Here is a 24,156-nt window from a genome sequence, read left to right on the forward strand (position 1 = left end):
CCTCACTGAAAAAAAAAAAAAAAAGTTTCCTACAATTATTTTTTAACACTAGCCAGGATCCAAACTTCTACATGGAGCCCCAAAGAGTTCTACCTGCAACCAAAACTGGTTCTTCAAAGGTTCTTCAGACAAAGAACCTTTAAAGGTTTTGAATATCAACTTTTTTTCTAAGAGTGTAGACATTACACCAGTTCACAGAACACCCCCATATACGGCGTACCGATAACTCTCTTACATGTGCACATTGGATCCTGTTGAGACACATGCTGGTGGTAGAAAGACTGCTGAGTCTGCTGAGTCTTGGGTTGATCATGGACCGCTCCACATGGGCACCCCCACTGCTGCTCTGGCTGAATGTTCGCTCCATTGAGACCGTACCACCCACTACTGCTCTTGCTGAATGTTCGCTCCATCGAGACGGTACCCCCCCACTGCTGCTCTGGCTGAATGTTCGCTCCATTGAGACCGTACTCTCCATAGTGCTTTTATTGACTGTAATCTCCATACTGTCTGGCTCTGGCTGGGCTACCTCCTGTTCCCAGGGTGACAAAGGGAGTTAGGTCACCCTGATGATGCTCAATCTCCATTCTGTGCAGTTCCGTCCTCTGGTGATATCTGCCCCTGCTGTAGAAGGACAGGGATGGTGGGTTGGAGGTTTTGTCCCAGAACACTTCTAATTCTATGGGACGGGGTATTGTTTCAGGTTGAGCTGCAGTTTTCCCAGGAAGATAGATTAACTGAGAATCGACATGTGCCTCTGGAGGTTTATCTGTATAGGTCATCCCATCACTACGCCTAATACTGTCATAGTACAGGAGCTTTCCTTCGCTCTGCTGTACCTCCTGGACCAGCTTGTCCCAGTCGGACCCGGGCCCCAGACCTTTCCTCAGACCCACGGCACGGGCCTTCTCCACAGCCTGGTGCACCCCTGCATAACCCTGGAGGAAGCAGGAGTCCCCCTCAGACAGGGCAGCCTACATGGTTCTCTTAGAGGTCTTGATGGAGTTTAAGCGGGCTGAAACGGAACTCTGGACGCTGGTCAGGGCGATGTCACGCAGGGCGGCCACTCCGTCGATGAGCTGGACACTGTAGCTAGCCAACCTCTCCCTCTGCTCCTTGTCCCACCTCCTTAGTTTCAGGCTCTGGTTCTCTCTCTCTGGGCCAAAGCCTTCTGCTCCTCCTTCAACTTCTCCCTCAGCTCTTTGTGTGCTATAGGAAGGGTCTTCATGTTGTCGACGCAATGCTGGTCCTCGATGACGCAAGACAGGCACACACTGGTTGGGTCGTCCAAGCAGTAGTACTCGAGAATCTTACCGTGGTGGGGGAATTTCGTGGCCAACCCAACTCCCTCAGCCCCCGGTGCTATGGGTTCAGTATGTGTCAGTAGCAGAAATGGGACTGAAAGGTGTGGCTCCAAGTGCTGGACACACATGGACATTTCACATTTGATGCAAGTCTTCCGTGCTGGCTTCCTGTCTTCTGTACATAAGTCACAATCAACGGCCTGGCTGTCCGGCAGTGGCAGAGCCTGGCACCCCTCAGACATGTCCTCTGTGAGCCCTGGATCAGTTGAAGCTGCCACAGCAAATGCTGGTGGGAATCGGGTGCTTTGCGTTGTCCTTGACCTTCGCATGCTAAAATACCTCTAGCCTCGTAGCCCCTATAATGCTTCTAGTCTCAACCTTTTACCTGTTGGTTCGTTTGCTTTTGTTCGCTCTGTCTCTGGGCTGATCTATGTTTGAGGCCGCCTCATGTAATATATGCATCAGTCCACCAAAATTTCCTGGTTGCTAAAATTATAATGGTTCGCTTAATTTTAGTTTATGTAACAAAACAAGCTAATCGTTGTACAATCTAAAGCATTGTGAAATATCCTTTCAATAAATATTGTATTTTCAGCTGTCAGATGTCGCAATATGAAACCGAAAGTAAAAAGATTTAAAAAACACAATTTCCCAGACATTTTAGAAAAAGGGCACATAGAACAGATCTATTGCTTCTTAGACTTATTTTCAATGAGTATGAGAGATCTATACTTAACATTTCTATGTGAATTTGGTCACATCGCCCAAAAATCTGCCTGGCTATGTACATGACTGGCAATGGGTGTGTTCGAGTAGTTAGGCTAATGCAGTCGGCTACACACAAATACTGATTGAAGTCAACAGGGGAGACCCAGCTGGCCCAGCTGGAGCTCCTGAGACACTTCTTCTTGACCTGCCAGTGGCCCACCAATAGGGACTGCATGAGACACCCGTTACCACCTCAGGAAGGACATGGAGTGTTGGATGAGTGGGGAGGAGGGCCTTGAAAGTCCTGGCACAGATCAGGGAGAAGCAGAGGCTCCGGGAGAGTGACCAGTTCATGACTGGAGACAGATCCATCAGAGTCCACCATGCTGTTGTTGTGTTCCGTGACTCGTGGTGCTGATAGGGTGGCTGGTATGGAGGAGGGAGCAAGGGCATGGAAACTTGTGAATGTCGTGAGGCAGAAGTGACCCCTGGGGCTGACTTGGGGTACATCTCAATAGTGTAAAGATTCTTCCTCTCCTTGTTTTGTTCTCTCCTTTGCGAGCACTGATCTGGCATGACCTAACAGGTGAAAAGACATGTTGAAACTTGAAAGCCTATCTTAACCTTTTATCTGTTTGCGGTGATGATGGAAATAGAAGCCTTGAGTATTGAGACACTCCCCTGCTATAATGTTACTGGAAAGGTCTGGAGGGTGCTACAGGTCAAGCTGATCCCGAATTAAAACCATCAATTTGTATTATTTTAGATAGATTTAATAGATCAAAATATTCATTATAATGAGCAATATTGAAGATGTGTGTGTTAAAATATTTCTGGTTATTTAACTTAATCCTTTTCGAACTCACTTAAATAATTATATATTGCCTTTAATGATTTGCCACTTGTACCCCTGTCAATCAAATTACACACCGTGGGAGAATGTCAGTTGCAGTCCTTGGTTCCTCCAGTCCGCTCTACTTCTCAAAACCAATTGTATGAAAAGGACAGAGGGGCAGGAAACTGTTGGTGGAATACAGAATGTGTTCAAAGTATGTTATTAAAATAGGCTAAAGAGGTGAGGAAGACAGAACAGCTTTGAGTGTTACCTTGACTTCACACTTTTCTCAATATTTTATATAGTCAGGGACTATATAAAATGTCCATGCAATCAGAATTTCACATTAGTGTACTTGACTGTGTAAGGGAACATTTTATGGTCAGAAGAGATAACCTTGAATTGTACATTATGACTGTCCTCTCACTCTATCTTGGTTCGTGCAGATGACTATGACCACCTCCTCAGACCAATTGGCAGAATGCCCAGAATATGTTCTGGAAGTTAAGATAGGAGACATGTTCAGTTTCTTAGGAAGAGCCTGCGCAATAACAGCCAGTCACATGCAGGAACCAACCCTATGAACCATGCCTACGTAGCTTTTTTGTGTAGCAGAAAATAAGAGAACTGAAGGGACCACCCTGGCGGAACTTGTGGCAGACTTGTAGTTTGTATGTGTTTCTTGTAACCTCTCCAGTTAACTGATAAAAAAAATGCGATTCATTTCATATTGACTTCAGGTGTCCCTGGTGTTGAATTTCCAACACAACTGTGTATTCAATTACTTTGCGTTGTTTCGGTCTATGCATTATTCTGTACTTGTAACTGACTAGTTTTCCATACGGCTGTATATTCACTTTACTTCACAGTGTTTTGGAGGATAATTCCATTTTATATCTATCTGGTTTTAGTCAAATGCAGGTTTTATGCCACTTTTCTTCAGTCTTCTCACTTCTGACCAATAAAGACCATTCCATATGATTTGTGCTTTAGAGTTCATTGTTTATTTTTCATAATTTTAACATTAAATCTCACATGACAATTAAAGATCCACCCATATATACAAAATACAGTACAGATATTAATTGTACTGTTTGTTAAAATGTCAAACTGTTAAGAAATTCAGGATGTAATTAGACCTGCTTGACCTGTTAATTACCCAGTTGAAAATATCTGAACAGAAACATCAGCATTAACATTAAATCAACTGACTATTTACATGATTTATTGTACAATAATATATCAACTGTACTCTGTTTTGTACTATCTCATGTAATTTCATAATTGACAATGTATAAAAATGTTGTAAACTATAAGAAAATAATTTACAGAAGAATTACAGACTCCTTAATGAATTAATTAATTTTAACTAATTAACCATTTGTTTTAGTTTGGTGTTTTAGCTAGTAATCTTGTTCTTATGTTCTACTGTCTTTCGATGATTTATTATGTATTTTTTTAATGTCTTTCTGTTTACACACCTGTCTGTAATCTGAGCCCCTCACTGGAAAAAAACAACAAAAACATTTCCACAATAATTTTTTAACACTAGCCAGGATCCAAACTTATACATGGAGCCCAAAGAGTTCTACCTGCAACCAAAACTGGTTCTTCAAAGGTTCTTCAGACAAAGAACCTTTTAAGGTTTTGAATATCAACTTTTTTTCTAAGAGTGTAGACATTACATGATAGAGGAATTCTAAATCCCTTTATGTTTAATTGCCAAAACCAATTAAATTCACACTCATTTCTAATTCATGATAAGTTGTAAGTTTATCATTTGCATGAATTAGCACGAGACCAGTCTTAAAAACAAGTTCAACATTTATTCTTGATGAGTACTGACCCAAAATACATTACATTACATTTTAAAGAAAGTGAACATAAAATGACGTCATCAGTTTCACACCCTCTCCCAGCCTTACAATGGCTTAGTATTCAGTCCTGGAGATAGTTTCACTCCCCTCATAAATCTACATTCCAACCTGTCTAAAGGATATACTTCTCTCCCCTAATGGAATCCAACCAAAACATTCTTATCTGTTTGAAAAACGATCTTATCCCTTTTTCTCAAACTTTCCCAGGAGACACAGAAACAATTCATTTCTGCTTACATTTTCAGTAACAGTACAATTAAGAACCCATACTTTTCAAATCATAACATAAGTATTAGCATAGAAGGGTTCTAATCATTAATGTATACATAATTGATCATCTAAACTATATTTTCCTCTATCATTACACCAGTTCACAGAACACCCCCATATACGGCGTACCGATAACTCTCTTACATGTGCACATTGGATCCTGTTGAGACACATGCTGGTGATAGAAAGACTGCTGAATCTTGGGATGTTCATGGACCTCTCCACATGGGCACCCCCACTGCAGCTCTGGCTGAATGTTTGCTCCATAGAGACCGTACTCTCCATAGTAATTTAACTGATTGAAACTTTCAAGGAGTCGGGCACTGGACTGTCTGACTCTGGCTGAGCTACTTCCTGTTCCCAGGGTGACAAAGGGAGTTAGGTCACCCTGATGATGCTTGATCTCCATTCTGTGCAGTTCCGTCCTCTGGTGATATCTGCCCCTGCTGTAGAAGGACAGGGATGGTGGGTTGGAGGTTTTGTCCCAGAACACTTCTAATTCAATGGGACGGGGTATTGTTTCAGGTTGAGCTGCAGTTTTCCCAGGAAGATAGATTAACTGAGACTTTAAGTCTGCCTGTGAACTCAGTTGGCCCTTCTGCCAGCGCAGAGCAAAAACGTTGTCATTCCCAGAAGAAGAAACGTTGACACATAAGCCAATGGTCCAATCACAGTCCTCAGATAGTTTGACCACCCACCTAGGGTTGGCATCAGAGCCGCTATCCTGGCACAGAAGAGTATGGGCAGTGAGATTGGCAAGCGGGGTGTAGAACACTTTCCTGTGGTCCTGGGAAAGAGACATTCCCCTTCCCAAGCTCTTGGGGTCAAAGGTCATCGTGGTGGAACCCTGTGCTTTCTGTTTTTTTTGGGGGTCGACCAGAGCCAGCAGAGAACTCCAAAGCTGTGTCATCTGCTCCACAAGCTTTCCTCCACTCTGCTGTAGCTCCTGGACCAGCCTGTCCTGGTCGGCCCCAGGCTCCAGCCCCTTCCTCAGATCCACAGCACGGGCATTCTCCACAGCCTGGTGCACCCCTGCATAACCCTGGAGGAAGCGGAAGGAGTCCCCATCAGACAGGGCAGCCTGCATGGTCCTCTTGGAGGTATTGATGGACACTATGCGAGCTGAGACGGAGGTCTTGACGCTGGTTAGGGTGATGTCGCGCAGGACGGACACTCCCTCGATGAGCCGGACACTGGAGCTAGCCAACCTCTCCCTCTGCTCCTTATCCCACCTCCCTAGTTCCTGAATCTGTCTCTCTCTCTGGGCCAACTTCTTCTGCTCTTCCTTCAGCTTCTCTCCCAGCTCTTTGTGTGCCTTAGGCAGGGTTTTCATGTTGTGGACACGGTGCTGGTCCTCGATGGCGCAGGACATGCACGCACTGGTTAGGTCGTCCAAGCAGTAGTACTCAAGAATCTTACCATGTTGGGGGCATTTGGTGGCTGCCCCAACTCCCCCAGCCCCCGGTGCTATGGGTTCAGTCAGGGTATGTGTCTGCAACAGCAATGGCACTGTCAGGTGTGGTTCCAAGTGCTGGGCACACATGGACATCTCACATTTGATGCAGGTCTTCAATGCTGGCTTTTTGTCATACACACACATGTCACAAACAGCCTGGATCTCCGGCAGAACCTGGTACACCTCATTCCTTTTCACTTCTGGGATCCCTGTTGCAGTTGAAGCTATCTCAACGAATGGTGGTGGGAATCGGGTCTGTCGCGTTGGCGTTGTCCTTCGCATGTTAAAAATACCTCTTTAGTAGCCTCTCTCAATCTTACTGACAATAAGCCTTTCAAAGTCGTTGGCCCCTATAATTATAATCTAAATGTTTTACTTGTCGGTCTGTTTGCTTTTGCTTGCTCTCTGTCTCTGATCTGTTCTGCGTTTGAGGCCACTCCTAGATTCATCTCATACAATATTGCTGTGTTCATAACCAGGTGGGAAGGTGGTAATTACCAATTGTGAAGTCGTAAATTCGAGTTGGGTGCAGAAATGTAACCACTCAAATTCATAGACAGAGCTATGGATGACCATCAATTTACATATTATAGTTTTAATTATGTTTTGAGGCTATACAGTGTTTGTTTATATTTACTTTGTTTACAAACATTGGAATAAAAAAGCTTATTTTGGGTTCTGATGAGGTTGGTCAGTTGAACTAAGCTCATGAGGCACTTATAAGTTATATTCTTCAATAATGGTACATAGCATTAATTTATGTCCAAAAATGGATGTAGCAACTGCTGATTCCCCTTTAATGTAGAAATGTCTCCACCATTTCCTTTGTTGATAAAATGTTAATGGTTCGCCTAATTTCAGTTTGTGACAACAAACAATGAATAGTATAGATAAGCATTGTACAATCTAAAAAAAAAAGTGAAAAAAAATGTATAACCAAAAATATTGTATTTTCTGATGTTTGAGGCTCGTGTACAAAAACTAAAGTAAAAATACGAGAACGGGAAGAAGCATAGAAATTACGCACATAGATCGGTCTTCCACTTCTCAGGCTTCCTTTCAACGAGAATGACAGATATATAATTCACTATTCATTTATCAATTTGGTCGGGCAGCCCAAATTGCCAGAGAGGAAGAGAGAGGCCCAACTCGAAGGAAAATCTGTCTCCCTCCAGCAGTTGGGGTCTTTTTCTTGTTTCGCCTACCAAGAAATTAGTTTTGTATGGAGGTCAATGAGAGTTTCGAATTTGGTCAACTAAAAAATGTATGGCTTATTTGCTACGTGAGGTTAATTTCATCGGATAGACGTTTCGCAATTATAAAGTTGCTACGAGTGTACTGAAATAAGTGGGACACGTGACATCCCGGCAACTTTGAGAGAAAAAAAATGACATCATACAAAATACAACAAATAAATAAATGAAAAACCATCCCACTCCTTCAGTCACAGTTCAAATCACATCCCCACACAGGCTCAGGGGCCAAAGAGGACGGAGCACCCATTGACAGGCAACAGGACTCCCTGCAATAACCCCGCCGCAAAAATCCTGGGTCCCTAAACACATTCAGCTGCAATCACAACGATGCCTGCCCATCCTCTACAACTTTCTCGCTTGAGCTGCGCAGCAGATAACCAACGCAACAAACGCTACAAAGTCCACCTTCCTAACTTGCAACATGTCAGGATCCCTGTGTATAGAGTTACCTTGGGAGAATGTTGTCTCTGCATTATTATGTTAAGGTGTGTAACTGACTAGTTTTCACTAGGGTGGAATATTTACTTTACTTCATAGTGTTTTGGAGGATAATTCCATTTTATATCTTTTGCCTTTAGTAAAATGTGTTATGCATTTTGTAAGCCTTCTGTTTTGTTGTTACAGTCTTGTCAGTTCTAACCAATAAAGAGAAATCTGTATGATTTGTATTCCAGAGTTCATTGTTTATTTTTCATTTTAGCATTAAATCTAAACATGCCCATTAAAGATCCACCCGTATATACAACATACAGCACAGATATTAATTTTACAGTTTGTTAAAATGTCAAACTGTTAAGAAAATCAGAATGTACTTCTCAGACATGTTTGTAAATGACCCAGTTGAAAATATCTGAACAGAAACATCAGCATTTACATTAAGTCAATTGACTATTTACATTATTTATTGTACAATAATGAGGTCAGAAAAATGTGATTAAGGGACATGAAAAAGTGAAAGTTCTTGGAACATTGGGACAACGTTGTGATAGGTGGCTGACTTGAGTTACAGGGGGAGACAAAGTCCTGCCTTGCATGTAAACTCAAATCCAACCAGTGAGTCCAACACACATTAGAATCCTACAGTACCAACAACAACAACACACAAGTCGGGATCCAAACTGAACTCAATACACTTAAGAAATTGCCTACATTACACAAGCTGACAAAACACCTCTATATACGGCGTACCGATAACCCTCTCACACTTGCACTCAGAAGACCCATGCTGGTGCTGGGAAGACTGCTGCTGAATCTGATGGACCTCTCCACATGGGCACCTCCACTGCTGCTCTGGTTGACTGTACTCTCTATACTGTCTGGCACTGACTGGGCTACTTCCTGTTCCCAGGGTGACAAAGGGAGTTAGGTCACCCTGATGATGCTCCATCTCCATTCTGTGCAGTTCCGTCCTCTGGTGATATCTGCCCCTGCTGTAGAAGGACAGAGATGGTGGGGAGGTTTTGTCCCAGAACACTTCTAATTCTATGGGATGGGGTATTGTTTCAGGTTGAGCTGCAGTTTTCCCAGGAAGATAGATAAACTGAGAATCGACGTGTGCCTGTGGAGGTTTATCTGTATAGGTCATCCCGTCACTACGCCTAATACTGTCATAGTACTGAGTGCAAACAGAGCTCAGTTGGTCCTTCTGCCAGCGCAGAGCATAGACATGGCCGTTATTGAAATTCCCAGCAGCCTCCTTGTCACATACGCCAACGGTCCAATCACAGTCCTCAGAGAATTTGACCACCCACCTAGGGTTGGCATCAGAGCAGCTATCCTGGCACAGAAGAGTATGGGTGGTGAGTTTGGCAAGGGGGGTGTAGAACACTTTCCTGTGGTCCTGGGACAGAGACATGCCCCTTCCCAAGCTCTTGGGGTCAAAGGTCAACGTGGTGGTGGGAGGGAACCCTGGGGAAACCTGTTTTTCCTGGTGGTTCTCGGGGTCGACCAGAGCCAGCAGAGAACTCCACAGCTGTGTCGTCTGCTCCAGGAGGTTTCCTCCGCTCTGCTGTAGCTCCTGGACCAGCTTGTCCCGGTCGGCCCCGGGCTCCAGTCCCTTCCTCAGACCCACGGTACGGGCCTTCTCCACAGCCTGGTGCACCCCTTCATACCCCTGGAGGAAGCGGAAGGAGTCCCCCTCGGACAGGGCAGCCTGCATGGTTCTCTTAGAGGTCGTGATGGATTTTACACGAGCTGAGACGGAACTCTGGACACTCTTCAGGGTGATGTCGCGCAGGGCGGACACTCCCTCAATGAGCCGGATACTGGAGCTAGCCAACCTCTCCCTCTGCTCCTTGTCCCACCTCCTTAGTTTCAGGCTTTGGTTCTCTCTCTTGGCCAAAGCCTTCTGCTCCTCCTTCAACTTTTCTCTCAGCTCTTTGTGTGCCTTAGGCAGGCTCTTCATGTTATGGATGCGATGCTGGTCCTCGATGGCGCAGGACATGCACACAATGGTTAGGTCGTCCAAGCAGTAGTACTCGAGAATCTTACCGTGGTGGGGGCATTTGGTGGCCAACCCAACTCCGCCAGCCCCCGGTGCTATGGGTTCAGTATGTGTCTGCAGCAGAAATGGGACTGAAAGGTGTGGCTCCAAGTGCTGGACACACATGGACATTTCACATTTGATGCAAGTCTTCTGTGCTGGCTTCCTGTCTTCTGTACATAAGTCACAAACAATGGCCTGGCTGTCCAGCAGCGGCAGAGCCTGGCACCCCTCAGACATGTCCTCTGTGAGCCCTGGATCAGTTGAAGCTGCCACAGCAAATGGTGGTGGGAATCGGGTGCTTTGCGTTGTCCTTGACCTTCGCATGCTAAAATACCTCTAGCCTCGTAGCCCCTATAATGCTTCTAGTCTCAACCTTTTACCTGTTGGTTCGTTTGCTTTTGTTCGCTCTGTCTCTGGTCTAATCTACGTTTGAGGCCACCTCGTGCAAGATATGCGTCAGTCCACCAAAAGTTCCTGGTTGCTAAAATTATAATGATTCTCCTGATTTCAGTTCATGTAACAAAACAAGCTAATCGTTGTACGATATAAAGCATTGTGAAATATCCTTTCAATAAAGTATTGTGAAATATCCTTTCAATAAAGTATTGTATTTTCAGCTGTCAGATGCCGTTGTACAAAACCGAAAGTAACAAGATGAAAAAAACACAATTTAAGGGACAATTTAGAAATAGGGTACATAGAACGGATCTATCGCTTCTTAGACTTACTGTCAATGAGTATGGGAGGTCTATACTTAACATTTCTATGTACATTTGGTCGTGTCGCTCAAAAATCTGCCTTGCTATGTACATTTGGTCATGACTGGTGACTGGGAATGGGTGTGTTCGAGTAGTTAGGCTAATGCAGTCGGCTTGTGCGCAACTACTGATTGAAATCAACAGGGGAGTCAGACACAGTTTGAAGCGACTCAAATACAGACCTTTTGCATATCCAATTAGAATCTGTTCTTTTCCCTTCAGTCTGAACAGCCAAAAAGCACATGGAATGGGATATTTCAAGCCACACTTCAAACCACCTACAGTGGCAAGAAAAAGTATGTGAACTCTTTGGAATTTCCTGTATTTCTGCATAAATTGTTCATATAACTTGATCTGATCTTCATCTAAGTCACAACAATAGACAAACACAGTGTGCTTAAATTAATAACACGCAAATTATTGTATTTTTCTTGTCTAAATTGAATACATAATTGAATCATTCACGATGTAGATTGGAAAAATTATGTGAACCCCAAGGCTGATGACTTCTCCAAAAGCTAATTGGAGTCAGGGGTCAGCTAACCTGGAGTCCAATCAATGAGACGAGATTAGAGACGTCAGTTAGAGCTGGCCTGCTCTATAAAAAACGTTCACAAAAATTGAGTTTGCTATTCACAAGAAGCATTGCCTGATGGGAACCATGTCTCAAACAAAATAGATCTCAAAAGACCTAGGATTACCAATTGTTGACTTGCATAAAGCTGGAAAGGGTTACAAAAGTATCTCTAAAAGTCTTGATGTACATCAGTCCATGGTAAGACAAATGGTCTATAAATGGAGAAAGTTCAGCACTGTTGCTACTCTCCCTAGGAGTGGCCGTCCTGCAAAGATGACTGCAAGGGCACAACGCAGAATGCTCAATGAGGTTAAGAAGAATCGTAGAGTGTCAGCTAATGACGTACAGAATTCTCTGGAACATGCTAACATCTCTGTTGATGAGTTTACGATACGTAAAACACTAAACAAAATGGTATTCATGGGAGGACACCACGGAAGAAGCCACTGCTGTCCAAAAAAAACATTGCTGCACGTCTGAAGTTCGCAAAAGAGCACCTGGATGTTCCAAAATATTCTGTGGACAGATGAAACTACAGTTGAGTTGTTTGGAAGGAACACACAACACTATGTGTGAAGATAAAAAAAGGCACAGCACACCTACATCAAAACCTATTCCCAACTATAAAGTATGGTGGAGGGAGCATCATGGTTTGGGGCTGATTTGCTGCCTCAGGGCCTGGACAGCTTGTTATCATCAATGAAACATGAATTCCCACGTTTATCAAGACATTTTGCAGGAGAATGTAAGGCTATCTATCCGCCAATTGATGCTCAACAGAAGTTGTGTGATGCAAAAGGACAAGGACCCAAAACACAGAAGTAAATCAACAACAGAACGGCTTCATCAGAAGAAAATACGCCTTCTGGAGTGGCCCAGTCAGAGTCCTCACCTTAACCCGATTGAGATGCTGTGGCATGACCTCAAGAGTACGGTTCACACCAGACATCCCAAGAATATTGCTGAACTGAAAAAGTTTTGTAAAGATGAATTGTCCAAAATTCCTCCTGACCGTTGTGCAGGTCTGATCCGCAACTACAGAAAATGTTTGGTTGAGGTTATTGCTGCCAAAGGAGGGTCAACCAGTTAATAATTCCAAGGGTTCACATACCTTTTCTTGCCACTGTACGAAGCAGCCTCCAACATCGTTTTAGGGAATTTAGAAGTATGTCCAACTAGCCTCACAACCGCAGACCACGTGTAACCATGCCGGCCCAGGACCTCCACATCCGACATCTTTACCCATGGAATCTTCTGAGACCAGCCAGAGAGCTGATGAAACAGAAGTATTTCTGTCTGTAATAAAGCTGTTTCGTGGGGGGAAATGCATTCTGATTGCCTGGGCCTGGCTTCCAAGTGGGTGGGCCTATACCCTCCCAGGCCCACCCAATGCACTTTTGCAACAGTGCCTGACTTGAGTAGGAGCTCACTGATACTCTGTACCATCAACTCTTATTTTCTACTGCATAAGATCCTGCACGTCTTATAAAATATTGGCTAAAAGTATTGTGGAGTTCTTGCACCTAAATATAAACAGTACAGGCACCCAAAATGAGAACCAGCACCTATTTCCTTCCCAGTCAAGCACTGGAAACAAACATGGAAATATAGCTGCAAACAGCAATGCTGGGTTCAGCTAAGGGGCCACTGTGCCACCACCAGGAAAAATGTGACACATTGACCTAGGACTAATTACTTCTGTACTGTTTACCACACTTGCCAAATATCAGATCTTAAAATAAAATGGATCATGCAATATGCAGTTAAACATGCATGCCAGCTGTTCTGGAAGACGGTGTGATCACGCTCTCTGTAGCCGATGTGAATAAGACCTTTAAACAGGTCAACATTCACAAGGCCGCAGGGCCAGACGGATTACCAGGACGTGTACTGCGAGCATGTGCTGACCAACTGGCAAGTTTCTTCACTGACATTTTCAATCTCTCCCTGTCCGAGTCTGTAATACCAACATGTTATAAGCAGACCACCATAGTCCATGTGCCCAAGAACACGAAGGTAACCTGCCTAAATGACTACCGACCCATAGCACTCACGTCTGAAGCCATGAAGTGTTTTGAAAGGCTGGTCATGGCTCACATCAACACCATTATCCAAGAAATCCTAGACCCACTCCAATTTGCATACCGCCCTAACAGTTCCACAGATGACGTGTGGAGCGCAATCTCCAGTGTGGAGCGCAATCTCTATTGTGCTCCACACTGCCCTTTCACACCTGGACAAAAGGAACACCCATGTGAAAATGCTATTCATTGACTACAGCTCAGCGTTCAACACCATAGTGACCTCAAAGCTCATCAATAAGCTAAGAACCCTGGGACTAAACACCTCCCTCTGAAACTGGGTCCTGGACTTCCTGGCTGGCCGCCCCAGGTGGTAAGGGTAGGTAACAACACATCCGCCATGCTGATCCTCAACACAGGGGCCCCTCAGGGGTGTGTGCTCAGTCCCTTCCTGTGCTCCCTGCTCACTCATGACTGCACGGCCAGGCACAACTCCTACACAACTCCTACATGATCATTAAGTTTGCAGATGACATAACAGTGGTAGGCCTGATCACAGACAGCCTATAGGGAGGAGGTCAGAAACTTGGCCATGTGGTGCCAGGACAACAGCCTCTCCCTAATCAAGACAAATGAGATGACTACAGGAAAAGGACGACCGAGCTCGCCCACATTCTCACCGATGGGGCTGTAGTGGAGCAGGTTGAGAGCTTCAAGTTCCTTGGTGTCCACATCACCAACAATATAACATGTTCCAAGCACACCGAGACAGTCGTGAAGGGGGCACGACAAAACCCATATCCCTTTAGGAGACTGAAAAGATTTAGCATGGGTCTTCAGATCCTCAAAAGGTTCTACAGCTGCACCAGTACATCACTGGGGCCAAGCTTCCTGCCATCCAGGACCTCTATACCAGGCGGTATCAGAGGAAGGCCCTAAAAATGGTCAACGACCCCAGCCACCCTAGTCATAGACTGTTCTCTCTGCTACCACACAGCAAGTTGTACTGGAGCGTCAAGTTGAGCTCCAAGAGGCTTCTGAACAGCTTTTACTCCCAAGCCATAAGACTAATGAACATCTAATCAAATGGCTACCCAGAGTATTTGCATTGCCGCCACCCCCCCCTTTTTTATACCGCTGCTACTCTCTGTTATTATCTATGCATAGTCACTTTAATAACTCTAGCTACATGTACATATTACTTCAATTACCTTGATTAACTAGTGCCCCCGCACATTGACTCTGTGCCGGTACCCCTTGCATATAGTCTCTCTATTGTTATTTTCTGCTGCTCTTTAATTAGTTGTTACTTTTATTTCTTATTCTTATTCATCTTTTTCTAAATTGCATTGATGGTTAGGGGCTTGTAAGTGAGCATTTCACTGTAAGGTTGTATTCGGCTCTTGTGACAAATACAATTTGATTTGATTTTAACTGATTTATAGGGATTTGTGTGCGAGACCACGTGAATGTTTTAGGTCAATGTTGTTTTTGGTACAAGCCTGGAAAAGATAGCGCTGAGAGACCTTGGTCTGTAGTTGCCACTTGTTAAGTTTGGTCATTGGGTTCCAGAGGAGTAGTGTTTTAAGTGTCTTGCCTAGTTAAATAAAGGTTACATTTACCATCATGCACATTTGGGTCCCTCCAGGCCTTATTATCTCACAGGAATTTGAATTATTTCAGTAAATTGGCGGAACCGGTATAATAATAATAATGAACCAGAACAAATACAACAGGGTTTCACCAGCTTCACTCCTGAACCCCTAATAACACCTTCATTGTTTATTGTACATCCGGCAGTAGCCTATATTACATTCTATATTCATCATAGTAGGAGTTTGGTGAAGACCAAAAGAAGACTGAGTTAGCTCTCCTAACATACAGATCAGCCACCCTAATTGATTTATAATTTAACTTGGCAAGTGAGTTAAGAACAAGTTCTTATTTTCAATGACAGCCTAGGAACAGTTCTGCCCCAGTGGGTTAACTGCCTTGTTCAGGGGCAGAACGACAGATTTTTACCTAGGCAGCTCAGGGATTCGATCTTGCAACCTTTTGGTTACTAGTCCAACGCTCTAACCACTAGGCTACCTGCCGCCCCAATGCCAACACCACCATGCCCGGCCTCCCTCCCTGGCCCAGATCCCTTCCCTCCCTCAGGGCCTGCTGTAGGAAGCGAGTAGGGCATTCACTCCGAGTTGACTTCGAGATAGCGTGGGAAAACTACCAATGCGTTGTCCTTGCTCAGCATCTTTCCATTAGCAGCTTTTTACAGCAGCCATTAGGGGTCAGCAGCCATGTATCAGGGCAACCACTCCTCTATATATTCTGTGTGTTTTTGTATGTGCTGTCCTGTAATTAGTTTCATTGACAAGTTTAAATAACACAATGCACATTTTGGTGAAAACAACCAATAGAATATTTTCTTGTCTGTATCTGAGGTCAGGGTGTGGTTCATGGTTCAGCGGCTGTGCTACGGGATCAGCTGGGATACAGAGGAGATCTGCGAGGCACGCAGAAAGATCTGCAGACCAAACCAGACGCAGGAGAAAGACAAAAAGGAGAAAGAGGAGAAGGTATTGGAGGTGCCTCGCCTCAGTAAGGAGGATGACGGGAGTAACAGGAGGGAACATTCACCCGTCTCTTTTCTTGCAGGGCCCCAAAGCCCTCCACTTCCTCCGCACTCAGTGGCGCCCCCCACAGCCACAAGGTAAAACCTAGAAAACCGAAACAAAGCCCATGAAAACAATGTCAAACCCCACATGCTCTATCAGGTCTCTGCTGTGGCGGAGCTTCGATCGTAACAAAAAGCCTTTGAAGGAGGAGCCCCATCGTCTGCAGACCCTCACCAGGCTCCACATGAAGTACATCCACAAGTGGTTCTGTAACCAATGCTTTTCGCTCACACTTTCCACTGGGTCACAGCTCAATGGTCTCCTGTCGTCACAGACAGCTCATTCAGCATCTGACACCACCACTGCCACCACAACGTGACAGCATGGACAGACCACCACCGAAGAAGACAATGGTTTCTCAGGCAGATGATGTCGAGATCATAAACTGCAGCTGCAATGGTAACCATGACAACCCTGCTAACACCACCCACCAGATTAAGTCAAGCTTGGAGGGGAAGGAAGTAGAGATAGAACCACCTGAAGTACAGAAGAAGAAAAAGATGAAGAAGAAAACACAAGACCAGATCTGGAGTTAAGCGATGCAAAGAGAAAGGCAAGCATTCCGCAAACTGAAGGAGGAGCGGAAAGGGGTTGGGATCACAACATTCATAAACAACCCACGGAGAGGAACAAGCTTTCAAAATGGGCCCGTGGCCGAAGAACAAGACCATGGCCCAGCTGGAGCTCCTGAGACAGAACTGTTAAGGGAATTTTTTTATCAATGATGACTAATTATGTATACATTTTAATCAGGACTGACTAATCAGAATACTATTATGTTACTGTATATGTACTAATCAGAATACTATTATGTTACTGTATATGTACTAATCAGAATACTATTATGTTACTGTATATGTATGAATTTTCTTTTTAATCTTAGTACTGAATATAATGTGTGTAAATATAATCAAGAATTAGAACAATGACTGTCTGTACCATGGTAGAAATGAATGAACTTATAGCCAGTCTGGCTAGAAGGCTTATCTACACAAGCTGGCCTTGGCTCGGTCATATATTATCTTAATAGGGAGAGACGATGTGAGAACCATACAGCCATTGTACTGGAACGGAGATGACACGGGCTAGTAAGTTGAAACTTTAAAGCCTATGTCTCTTTTCCTTTTACCTGTTTGAAGTGACGATGGAGAAAGGAAGCCATGAGTATTGAGACACTCCCCTGCTATAATTTTACTGGAGAGGCCTGGAGGGTGCTGAAAATGGACTGTTAGGAGTTGTCACGAATAAGACAGCATTCTGTTGTATGTTACAAGCTGTTGATTATGTTAATGATGAAGTTCTACAGTCTGCTGTCATTTTAGCACTACTAACTTCCTGTTCACATGGTTCCTAATTCAAATGTCAATTCATGTTTCAAGCTCTTTCGCAGGTTTGTGCTTGGAAGTTTCTAACTATGTCATTGCATTGATGTTCCTTGTTTGATATGTTCAGCGTGTAAAGAATAGGGGAAACTAGCGACAGCATATGTCCATGAGTGCGTTCCAATAATCTCTCCTTCCGCCTGAAGCGTTCGCTACTCAACCACGAAATGTAAAGCATTGGATTGATGTACTTTGGAGTGCCAGTCATTTTCTTTCAAATCCATGAAGGGAAGTGAACATGTGCTCACTTCGGGAGAAAGATTATTGGGATGCAACCGTTGTTTAAACAGAACGGATCAAATCAAATCCAATTTTATTTGGTCACATACACATATTTAGAAGATGTTATTGCGGGTGTAGCGAAATGCTTGTGTTCTTAGCTCCAACAGTGCAGTAATATCTAACAATTCACAACAATAGACACATCTAAAAGTAAAAGAATGGAATTAGGAAATATATAAATATTAGGACGAGCAATATCGGAGTGGCATTGATTCAAATATAGTAGAATAGAATAGAGTATATACATATGAAATTAGTAAAAATGAGTAAAGCAGTATGTAAACATTATTAAAGTGACCAGTGTTCCATCATTAAAGTGACCAGTGATTCCATGTCTATGTATATAGAGTAACAGCCTCTAAGGTGCAGGTTTGAGTAACCGGCTGGTACCAGTTTAATATTTGATAATGTTGTTGGTAATATTACTCAGTATATTCACTATCTGACCTCATACTGTGCTTATGCAGTCTGTGTCCTTGCCTTTTGGCAGATCTTGTGTGGTCATGAGTAAGAAAGTAATTAACTTATATATAGCCTAATTAAAGGTACAGCAACTAAAGGCTCATGTTAAATCGTATTGGTTCCTCAAGTGCTGGTCAGGTTTCCTCATACCCTTCTATGAATGAACAGAACTGTTTCTCCTTGTTCTGCATGTGGGTGTCTCTGACAGTGGACTGAGTGGATGTAGCAACTGAAAGCATTTATTAAACACAAGATGAGACAGTGATTAGAAACGACAAAGAAAGTGAAAAATAATGCATACTCAGTTTTAAAAAATTAATTGCTTCTATTTGTGGACTTCGTGGTACATTCTCAGAATTGTTAGAGAAAGATAAGTCCTATTTTACAACTAAACTTGTAAAAAAATCTAAACAATGTGTAATTATCCTCCTGTTTGATCACAACTCACAACCTTGCATAACTCAATCATAAACATACACTCAAGTTAGGATAGATTTGGTCATTAGAGAGCGGTCGGTCCCAGTCCTGCCTTAGTTCCAGTACTCTGTGGTCTCCACCCTCTGAGGCTGCCAGAACTCTGCTCCCTCGATTATCCGCTTGATCAGATTGGCTGAGGTGATCAACATGTGACCTGCCATCTGGAGGAGGGTGGAGGCCATGCGGAGGGCCTCTCTGAGAGAGAGAGAGAGAGAGAGAGTGAAGGGAAGTGGGAAAGAGAGAGAGATCGTCACCTCAAACAGGTATCAGGTTAAGATAGGCTTTCAAGTTTCAACATGTAGTTTCACAGCAGCAAGATTTGTGACCTGTTATCACAAGAAAAGGGCAACCAGTGAAGAACAAACATATTTATGTTTATTTATTTTCCCTTTTATACATTATTTTGAAACTTTTGGGAGTGCAATGTTTACTGTTCATTTTTTTATTGTTCTTTTCACTTTAGATTATTATCTATTTCACTTGCTTTGGCAAAGTAAACATATGTTCCCCATGCCAATAAAGCCTTTAAATTGAATTGGGGTAGGCCGTCATTGTAAATAATCATTTGTTCTTAACTGTCTTGCTTAGTTAAATAAAGGTTAAATAAAAATTGAGAGGGAAGGGAGAGAGAGAGAGTGAGAGTCGGGAAGTGGGAGAGAGAGAGGGGGGGGGTGAGTGAGAGAGAGTGATGGGAAGTAGGAGAGAGAGAGAGAAGGAGAGAGAGAGAAGGCGAGAGAGTGAAAGAAGGAGAGAGAGTGAGGGGAAGTAGGAGAGAGAGAGAGAAGGAGAGAGGGAGGGAGAAAGAGAGGGGGGGTGAGTGAGAGAGTGACAGGAAGTAGGAGAGAGAGAGAGAAGGAGAGAGGGAGAAAGAAGGAGAGAGAGAGTGAGTAAGAGGGGAGAATTACCATTGTTACAGATACAGTGAATTTGGAAAGTATTCAGACCATTTCTCTTTTTTCACATTTTGTTACATTTAAGCCTTATTCTAAAATGGATTAAATAGTTTCCCCCCTCATCAATACATACAATACTCCATAATGACAAAGCACTAACCGTTTAATTTTAATTTTAGCTCATTTATTAAATTAAACTGAAATATCACATTTACATTTAGTATTCAGACCCAGTACTTTGTTGAAGCACCTTTGGCAGCAATTGTTTTTACATTTGACCTTTGTTTAACTAGGAAAGTCAGTTAAGAACAAATTCATATTTTCAATGACGGTCTAGGAACAGTGCCTTGTTCAGGGGCAGAACAACAGATTTTGTACCTTGTCAGCTCAGAGATTTGATCTTACAACCTTTTGGTTACGAGTCCAACACTCTAACCACTAGGCTACGCTGCCAATAGGCTACGCTCGCCTCAAGTCTTCTTGGGTAAGACGCTACAAGCTTGGCACACCTACATTTGGAGAGTTTCTCCCATTCTTCTCTGCAGATCCTCTCAAGCTCTGTCAGGTTGGATGGTGAGTATTGCTGCACAGCTATTTTCAGGTCTTTCCAGAGATGTTTGATCAGGTTCAAGTCTGGCTGGGCCACTCAAGGACCTTTAGAGACTTGTCCCGAAGCCACTCCTGTGTTGTCTGGGCTGTGTGCTTAGAGTTGTTGTCCTGTTGGAAGGTGAACCTTCGCCCCAGTCTAAGGTCTTGAGCACTCTGGAGCAGATTTTCATCAAGGATCTCTCTGTACTTTTCTCCGTTCATCTTTTCTCCCAGTTCCTGCCGCTGAAAAACATACCCACAGCATGACGTTGCCACCACCATGCTTCACTGTAGGGACGGTGCCAGGTTTCCCCCAGATGTGATGCTTGGCATTCAGGCCAAAGAGTTCAATCTTGGATTCATCAGACCAGAGAATCTTGTTTCTCATCTGAGAGTTCTTTAGGTGCCTTTTGGCAAACTCCAAGCGGGATGTCATGTGCCTTTTACTGAGGAATGGCTTCCGTCTGACCACTCTACCATAAAGGCCTGATTGGTGAAGTGTTGCAGAAATGGTTGTCCTTCTGGAAGGTTCTCCCATCTCCACAAAGGAACTCTGGGACTCTGTCAGAGTGACCATTGGGTTCTTGGTCACTTCCCTGACCAAGGCCCTTTTCCCCCGATTGCTCAGTTTGGCCAGATGGCCAGCTCTATGAAGAGTCTTGGTTGTTCCAAACTTCTGCCATTTAAGAACGACGGAGGCCACTGAGTTGTTGGGGACCTTCAATGCTGCAGAAATGTTTTGGTACACTTCCCCAGATCTGTGCCTCGACACAGTCCTGTCTCGGAGCTCAACGGACAATTCCTTCGACCTCATGGCTTGGTTCTTTCTCTGACATGCATATAGACAGGTGTTAGCCTTTCCAAATCATGTCCAATCAATTGAATTTACCACAGGTGCTCCAATCAAGTTGTAGAAACATCTCAAGGATGATCAATGGAAACAGGATGCACCTTCGAGTCTCATAGCAAAGGGTCTGAATACTTATGTAAATAAGGTATTTCTGTTTTTTTAAACTTTTAATCAATTTGCTAAAATGTCAAAAAAACGTTTTTTGCTTTGTCGTTATGGGGTATTGTGTGTAGATTAATGAGGATTAAAAAACAAACAATTTTAGAATAAGGCTGTATGGTAACAAAATGTGTACGAAGTCAAGGGGTCTGAATACTTTCCAAATGCACTGTACATCTCAGCAGGCTGGAGACGTCCTCCCATACCCTTCCTCTCCACTTACCTGAGGACTTTTTTGGGCCCCAGACATTGGAAGTCAGCGCTGACGGAGTACCGGCCTGAGAAGGTGCCCTTCACATTCAGGGAGCCAAACACGTCCTTGGGGTTCTGCCGGTACAGGTCAAAGGTCACCCGGGCTATGTCTTTTCCTGTCCGCGACTGGTTAGGGTCCTGGCCTTTGGAGAGCACTGCACCCTGTGGGGTTAGAGTAAGATATGGGGAAAGGTGAGAGACAGCGACATGGTCGGTGTCACCATGTAACCGAACCGGGAAAAACTCTGGGCATTTAATATTTTCCTGATCAGGGCCCATATCCACATAGCGACTCAGAGTAGAAGGGCTGATCCAGGATGAGCTTCGCCTTTCAGATCAGAATTAATAAGATTATATGGACAGATCCTAGATCAGCACTACTACTCTGATATGCTTTGTGGATACGGGCTCAGGTCACGTGATAGGCCTAGAGGAAAAACTCAGGGCCCTACTCATCTCACTTGGCAGCAGACATGGGTGTATATACCTGCACATACTGTCCAATCACTAACACAGGTCAGACGAAACAAATGATTGTGTCCAGATCACGACAGAGACAGACAGTGTCAAACCCACCGGAGGAGGTTTCCATGTCTGTCCAGGTTCCAGGGCCATGAGGACAGTGTTGTCGGGCAGATACACCAGGAAGTCTTCAGAGTCCACCACTGTCCCGTCCTCCTCACACACTAGCACCACAGCCAGACTGGACAGGCACAGCATCAGGGCCTGACACACCTGGGGAAGCAGCACAGAGAGACATGTTCAGAGGACAGACAGACACAGTGTGGGTATTTTGTAGGCACAATTACATTCTCCTTTGGCATTCACTCCATGGTTCTTTGTAGCTCAGTCGGTAGAGCATGGCACGTGTAACGCCTGGGTAGTGGGTTTGATTCCTGGGACCACCCATAGGTAAAATAACCAAAAATCGGCTTTTTGTTTTCATACATTTTTACGATATAGGCCATCTTGACTATGTGGCTGTGGTAACTAGGGAAAACCCTGTATAATTAGAGCCCAGAGCTTTTACTGGTAAAGTCAGATGGTCCCGAAAAATTCCTGGCCTTACTCATAATACCCCCCCTTTTTATTTAGCTTAGTTCATTTAAAAAAAGATTCAACATGTCTTTCTTTCTCTCACCCTCTCTCTCAGCTCCTCCAGGGTAGCTGCTGTGACACCTTTCCTGGTGCCCCTGTCATGGGAACACACCCTGAATGGTCTCTGGGGGGCCGGGGCCAACGACCACACCCGCCTCGTCACAGACCTGTGGAGGAAAAGGAGGAAGAAGATGTTCACAAGGCCAAATACTGCCAGCTTGAGGTAGAATTTGCCTAACCTGGTCCGAGTTCTGTTTATGCTCTCTATGGCTACAGACATTGACATTTGTCACGCTAACAGATCTGAATCAAGCTAGAAGTTGCCCTGTTCTTGGATCAGTTTACCCCACATACCAATCTTAACCTGAACCGTGAAGAGGATATACAACCTGACCCTGTATCAGTGATTTGGGACAACTTTTACCTATTCCCTAGTCCATAGATACATACCAATGCCTACAGACATTGACATTTGTCACGCTAACAGATCTGAAACAAGCTAGAAGTTGCCCTGTTCTTGGATCAGTTTACCCCACATACCAATCTTAACCTGAACCATGAAGAGGATATACAACCTGACCCTGTATCAGTGATTTGGGACAACTTCTACCTATTCCCTAGTCCATAGATACACAGATAACACATTTGTACTGCACATAATTTCATCTGGCCTAGGAAAGCTACCATAAGATTATAGTGCAGAACAGATACAGTGATACAACTGTATCTCTATGTTTAGATGTTAACTAGATATGTTGCTATGGTTTTCTAATGTGTTCTGTAATATGTACTACTGCTGCTGAGGTATAGTATCTCGTGGACAGACTACGTCATTCAGGATCTGACTAAATTGCGCAAGATTTGAGTTCTGGGTTAACCGAGATTAGCTGAGGTATAATGTGCTTTAAGGGCCCCGTGTGGACTGAGAGGGATACAAAAAGAGATTGAGACTGATTGGAAGACAGAGACAGATCAATCCTAGCTTCATCTGGTGGAGACAGTGTCTGTTTGACAACAGCGGTTTGAAACAAGTATAGAAAACCATTACTATTCTTTACTAACTGCCAGTCCAACTTCAATTAAAGCCCTCAATGATACACGTTTTCCAGTGGTTTGTTGCCATTGTGCCTTCTTGACAAATCTCTTGGCACTCAACAGCGTACACCTTTACAAGTACAGTGATAGAGTATTGTTAGAAAACTCAGATATAGAAAACTCAGATATAGAACAATTGATTGAAAAATGTACACAAAATGTGTGAGGGAAACATTATCCAGACACAGCTATTAGGAAGTAAGTGTACTTGCTTTATTAATGATGATGTTGACTCCATATCCCAGTCCCTTTCTTTCCTTCGCTCTCTTCTTTACCTCCTGTTTTTCCTTGTGTTGTTTTGGTAGCGTTGGTGCTATGTCGACTCTGATTCTGAATGTGTCTGACCCAGCTAATTCTTTAGGACAGACTTTGCCCTGATGAATCAGATACAAGACA

At 43.8% G+C, this 24,156-nt stretch overlaps 3 protein-coding genes and 1 pseudogene across 3 annotated transcripts; all 4 read right to left on the minus strand.

Annotated features, from left to right (window-relative positions):
• Positions 1 to 430: 430 nt before the first annotated feature.
• LOC135574167 (E3 ubiquitin-protein ligase TRIM47-like) lies at positions 431 to 1,789 on the minus strand (annotated as a pseudogene).
• Positions 1,790 to 4,653: 2,864 nt separating this feature from the next.
• On the minus strand, positions 4,654 to 6,910 carry LOC115139059 (tripartite motif-containing protein 5-like). The gene has a single exon (XM_029676233.2). It carries the CDS (start codon positions 6,730 to 6,732, stop codon positions 5,086 to 5,088), a length of 1,647 nt encoding a protein of 548 aa, XP_029532093.1. The 5' UTR covers positions 6,733 to 6,910; the 3' UTR covers positions 4,654 to 5,085.
• Positions 6,911 to 8,368: 1,458 nt separating this feature from the next.
• Positions 8,369 to 14,877, minus strand: LOC135574298 (E3 ubiquitin-protein ligase TRIM34B-like). Its single transcript, XM_065025405.1, has one exon. It carries the CDS (start codon positions 10,513 to 10,515, stop codon positions 8,857 to 8,859), a length of 1,659 nt encoding a protein of 552 aa, XP_064881477.1. The 5' UTR covers positions 10,516 to 14,877; the 3' UTR covers positions 8,369 to 8,856.
• Positions 14,878 to 18,565: 3,688 nt separating this feature from the next.
• LOC115137973 (lipid transferase CIDEB) lies at positions 18,566 to 24,142 on the minus strand. The gene is made up of 5 exons (XM_029674333.2): positions 23,973 to 24,142; positions 22,709 to 22,832; positions 22,144 to 22,302; positions 21,539 to 21,729; positions 18,566 to 19,020 (listed from the first exon to the last, which is right to left on the minus strand). Exons 1-5 carry the CDS (start codon positions 23,996 to 23,998, stop codon positions 18,879 to 18,881), a joined length of 642 nt encoding a protein of 213 aa, XP_029530193.1. The 5' UTR covers positions 23,999 to 24,142; the 3' UTR covers positions 18,566 to 18,878.
• Between the last annotated feature and the right edge of the window lie 14 nt (positions 24,143 to 24,156).

This window comes from Oncorhynchus nerka, linkage group LG12 (assembly GCF_034236695.1).
Source record: "Oncorhynchus nerka isolate Pitt River linkage group LG12, Oner_Uvic_2.0, whole genome shotgun sequence".
Taxonomy (NCBI): Eukaryota; Metazoa; Chordata; class Actinopteri; order Salmoniformes; family Salmonidae; genus Oncorhynchus; species Oncorhynchus nerka.

What these genes read in the sequence shown, in the direction of transcription:
- LOC115139059 (XM_029676233.2), bottom strand. Translation starts at nt 6,732, where the DNA reads ATGCGAAGGACAACGCCAACGCGACAGACCCGATTCCCACCACCATTC.
- LOC135574298 (XM_065025405.1), bottom strand. Translation starts at nt 10,515, where the DNA reads ATGCGAAGGTCAAGGACAACGCAAAGCACCCGATTCCCACCACCATTT.
- LOC115137973 (XM_029674333.2), bottom strand. Translation starts at nt 23,998, where the DNA reads ATGGAGTCAACATCATCATTAATAAA. An exon ending in TCAACATCATCATTAATAAA is followed by an intron (nt 22,833 to 23,972) that starts GCAAGTACACTT and finishes TTTCCTCCACAG; the next exon opens with GTCTGTGACGAGGCGGGTGT. An exon ending in AGACATGGAAACCTCCTCCG is followed by an intron (nt 21,730 to 22,143) that starts GTGGGTTTGACA and finishes CTAACCCCACAG; the next exon opens with GGTGCAGTGCTCTCCAAAGG.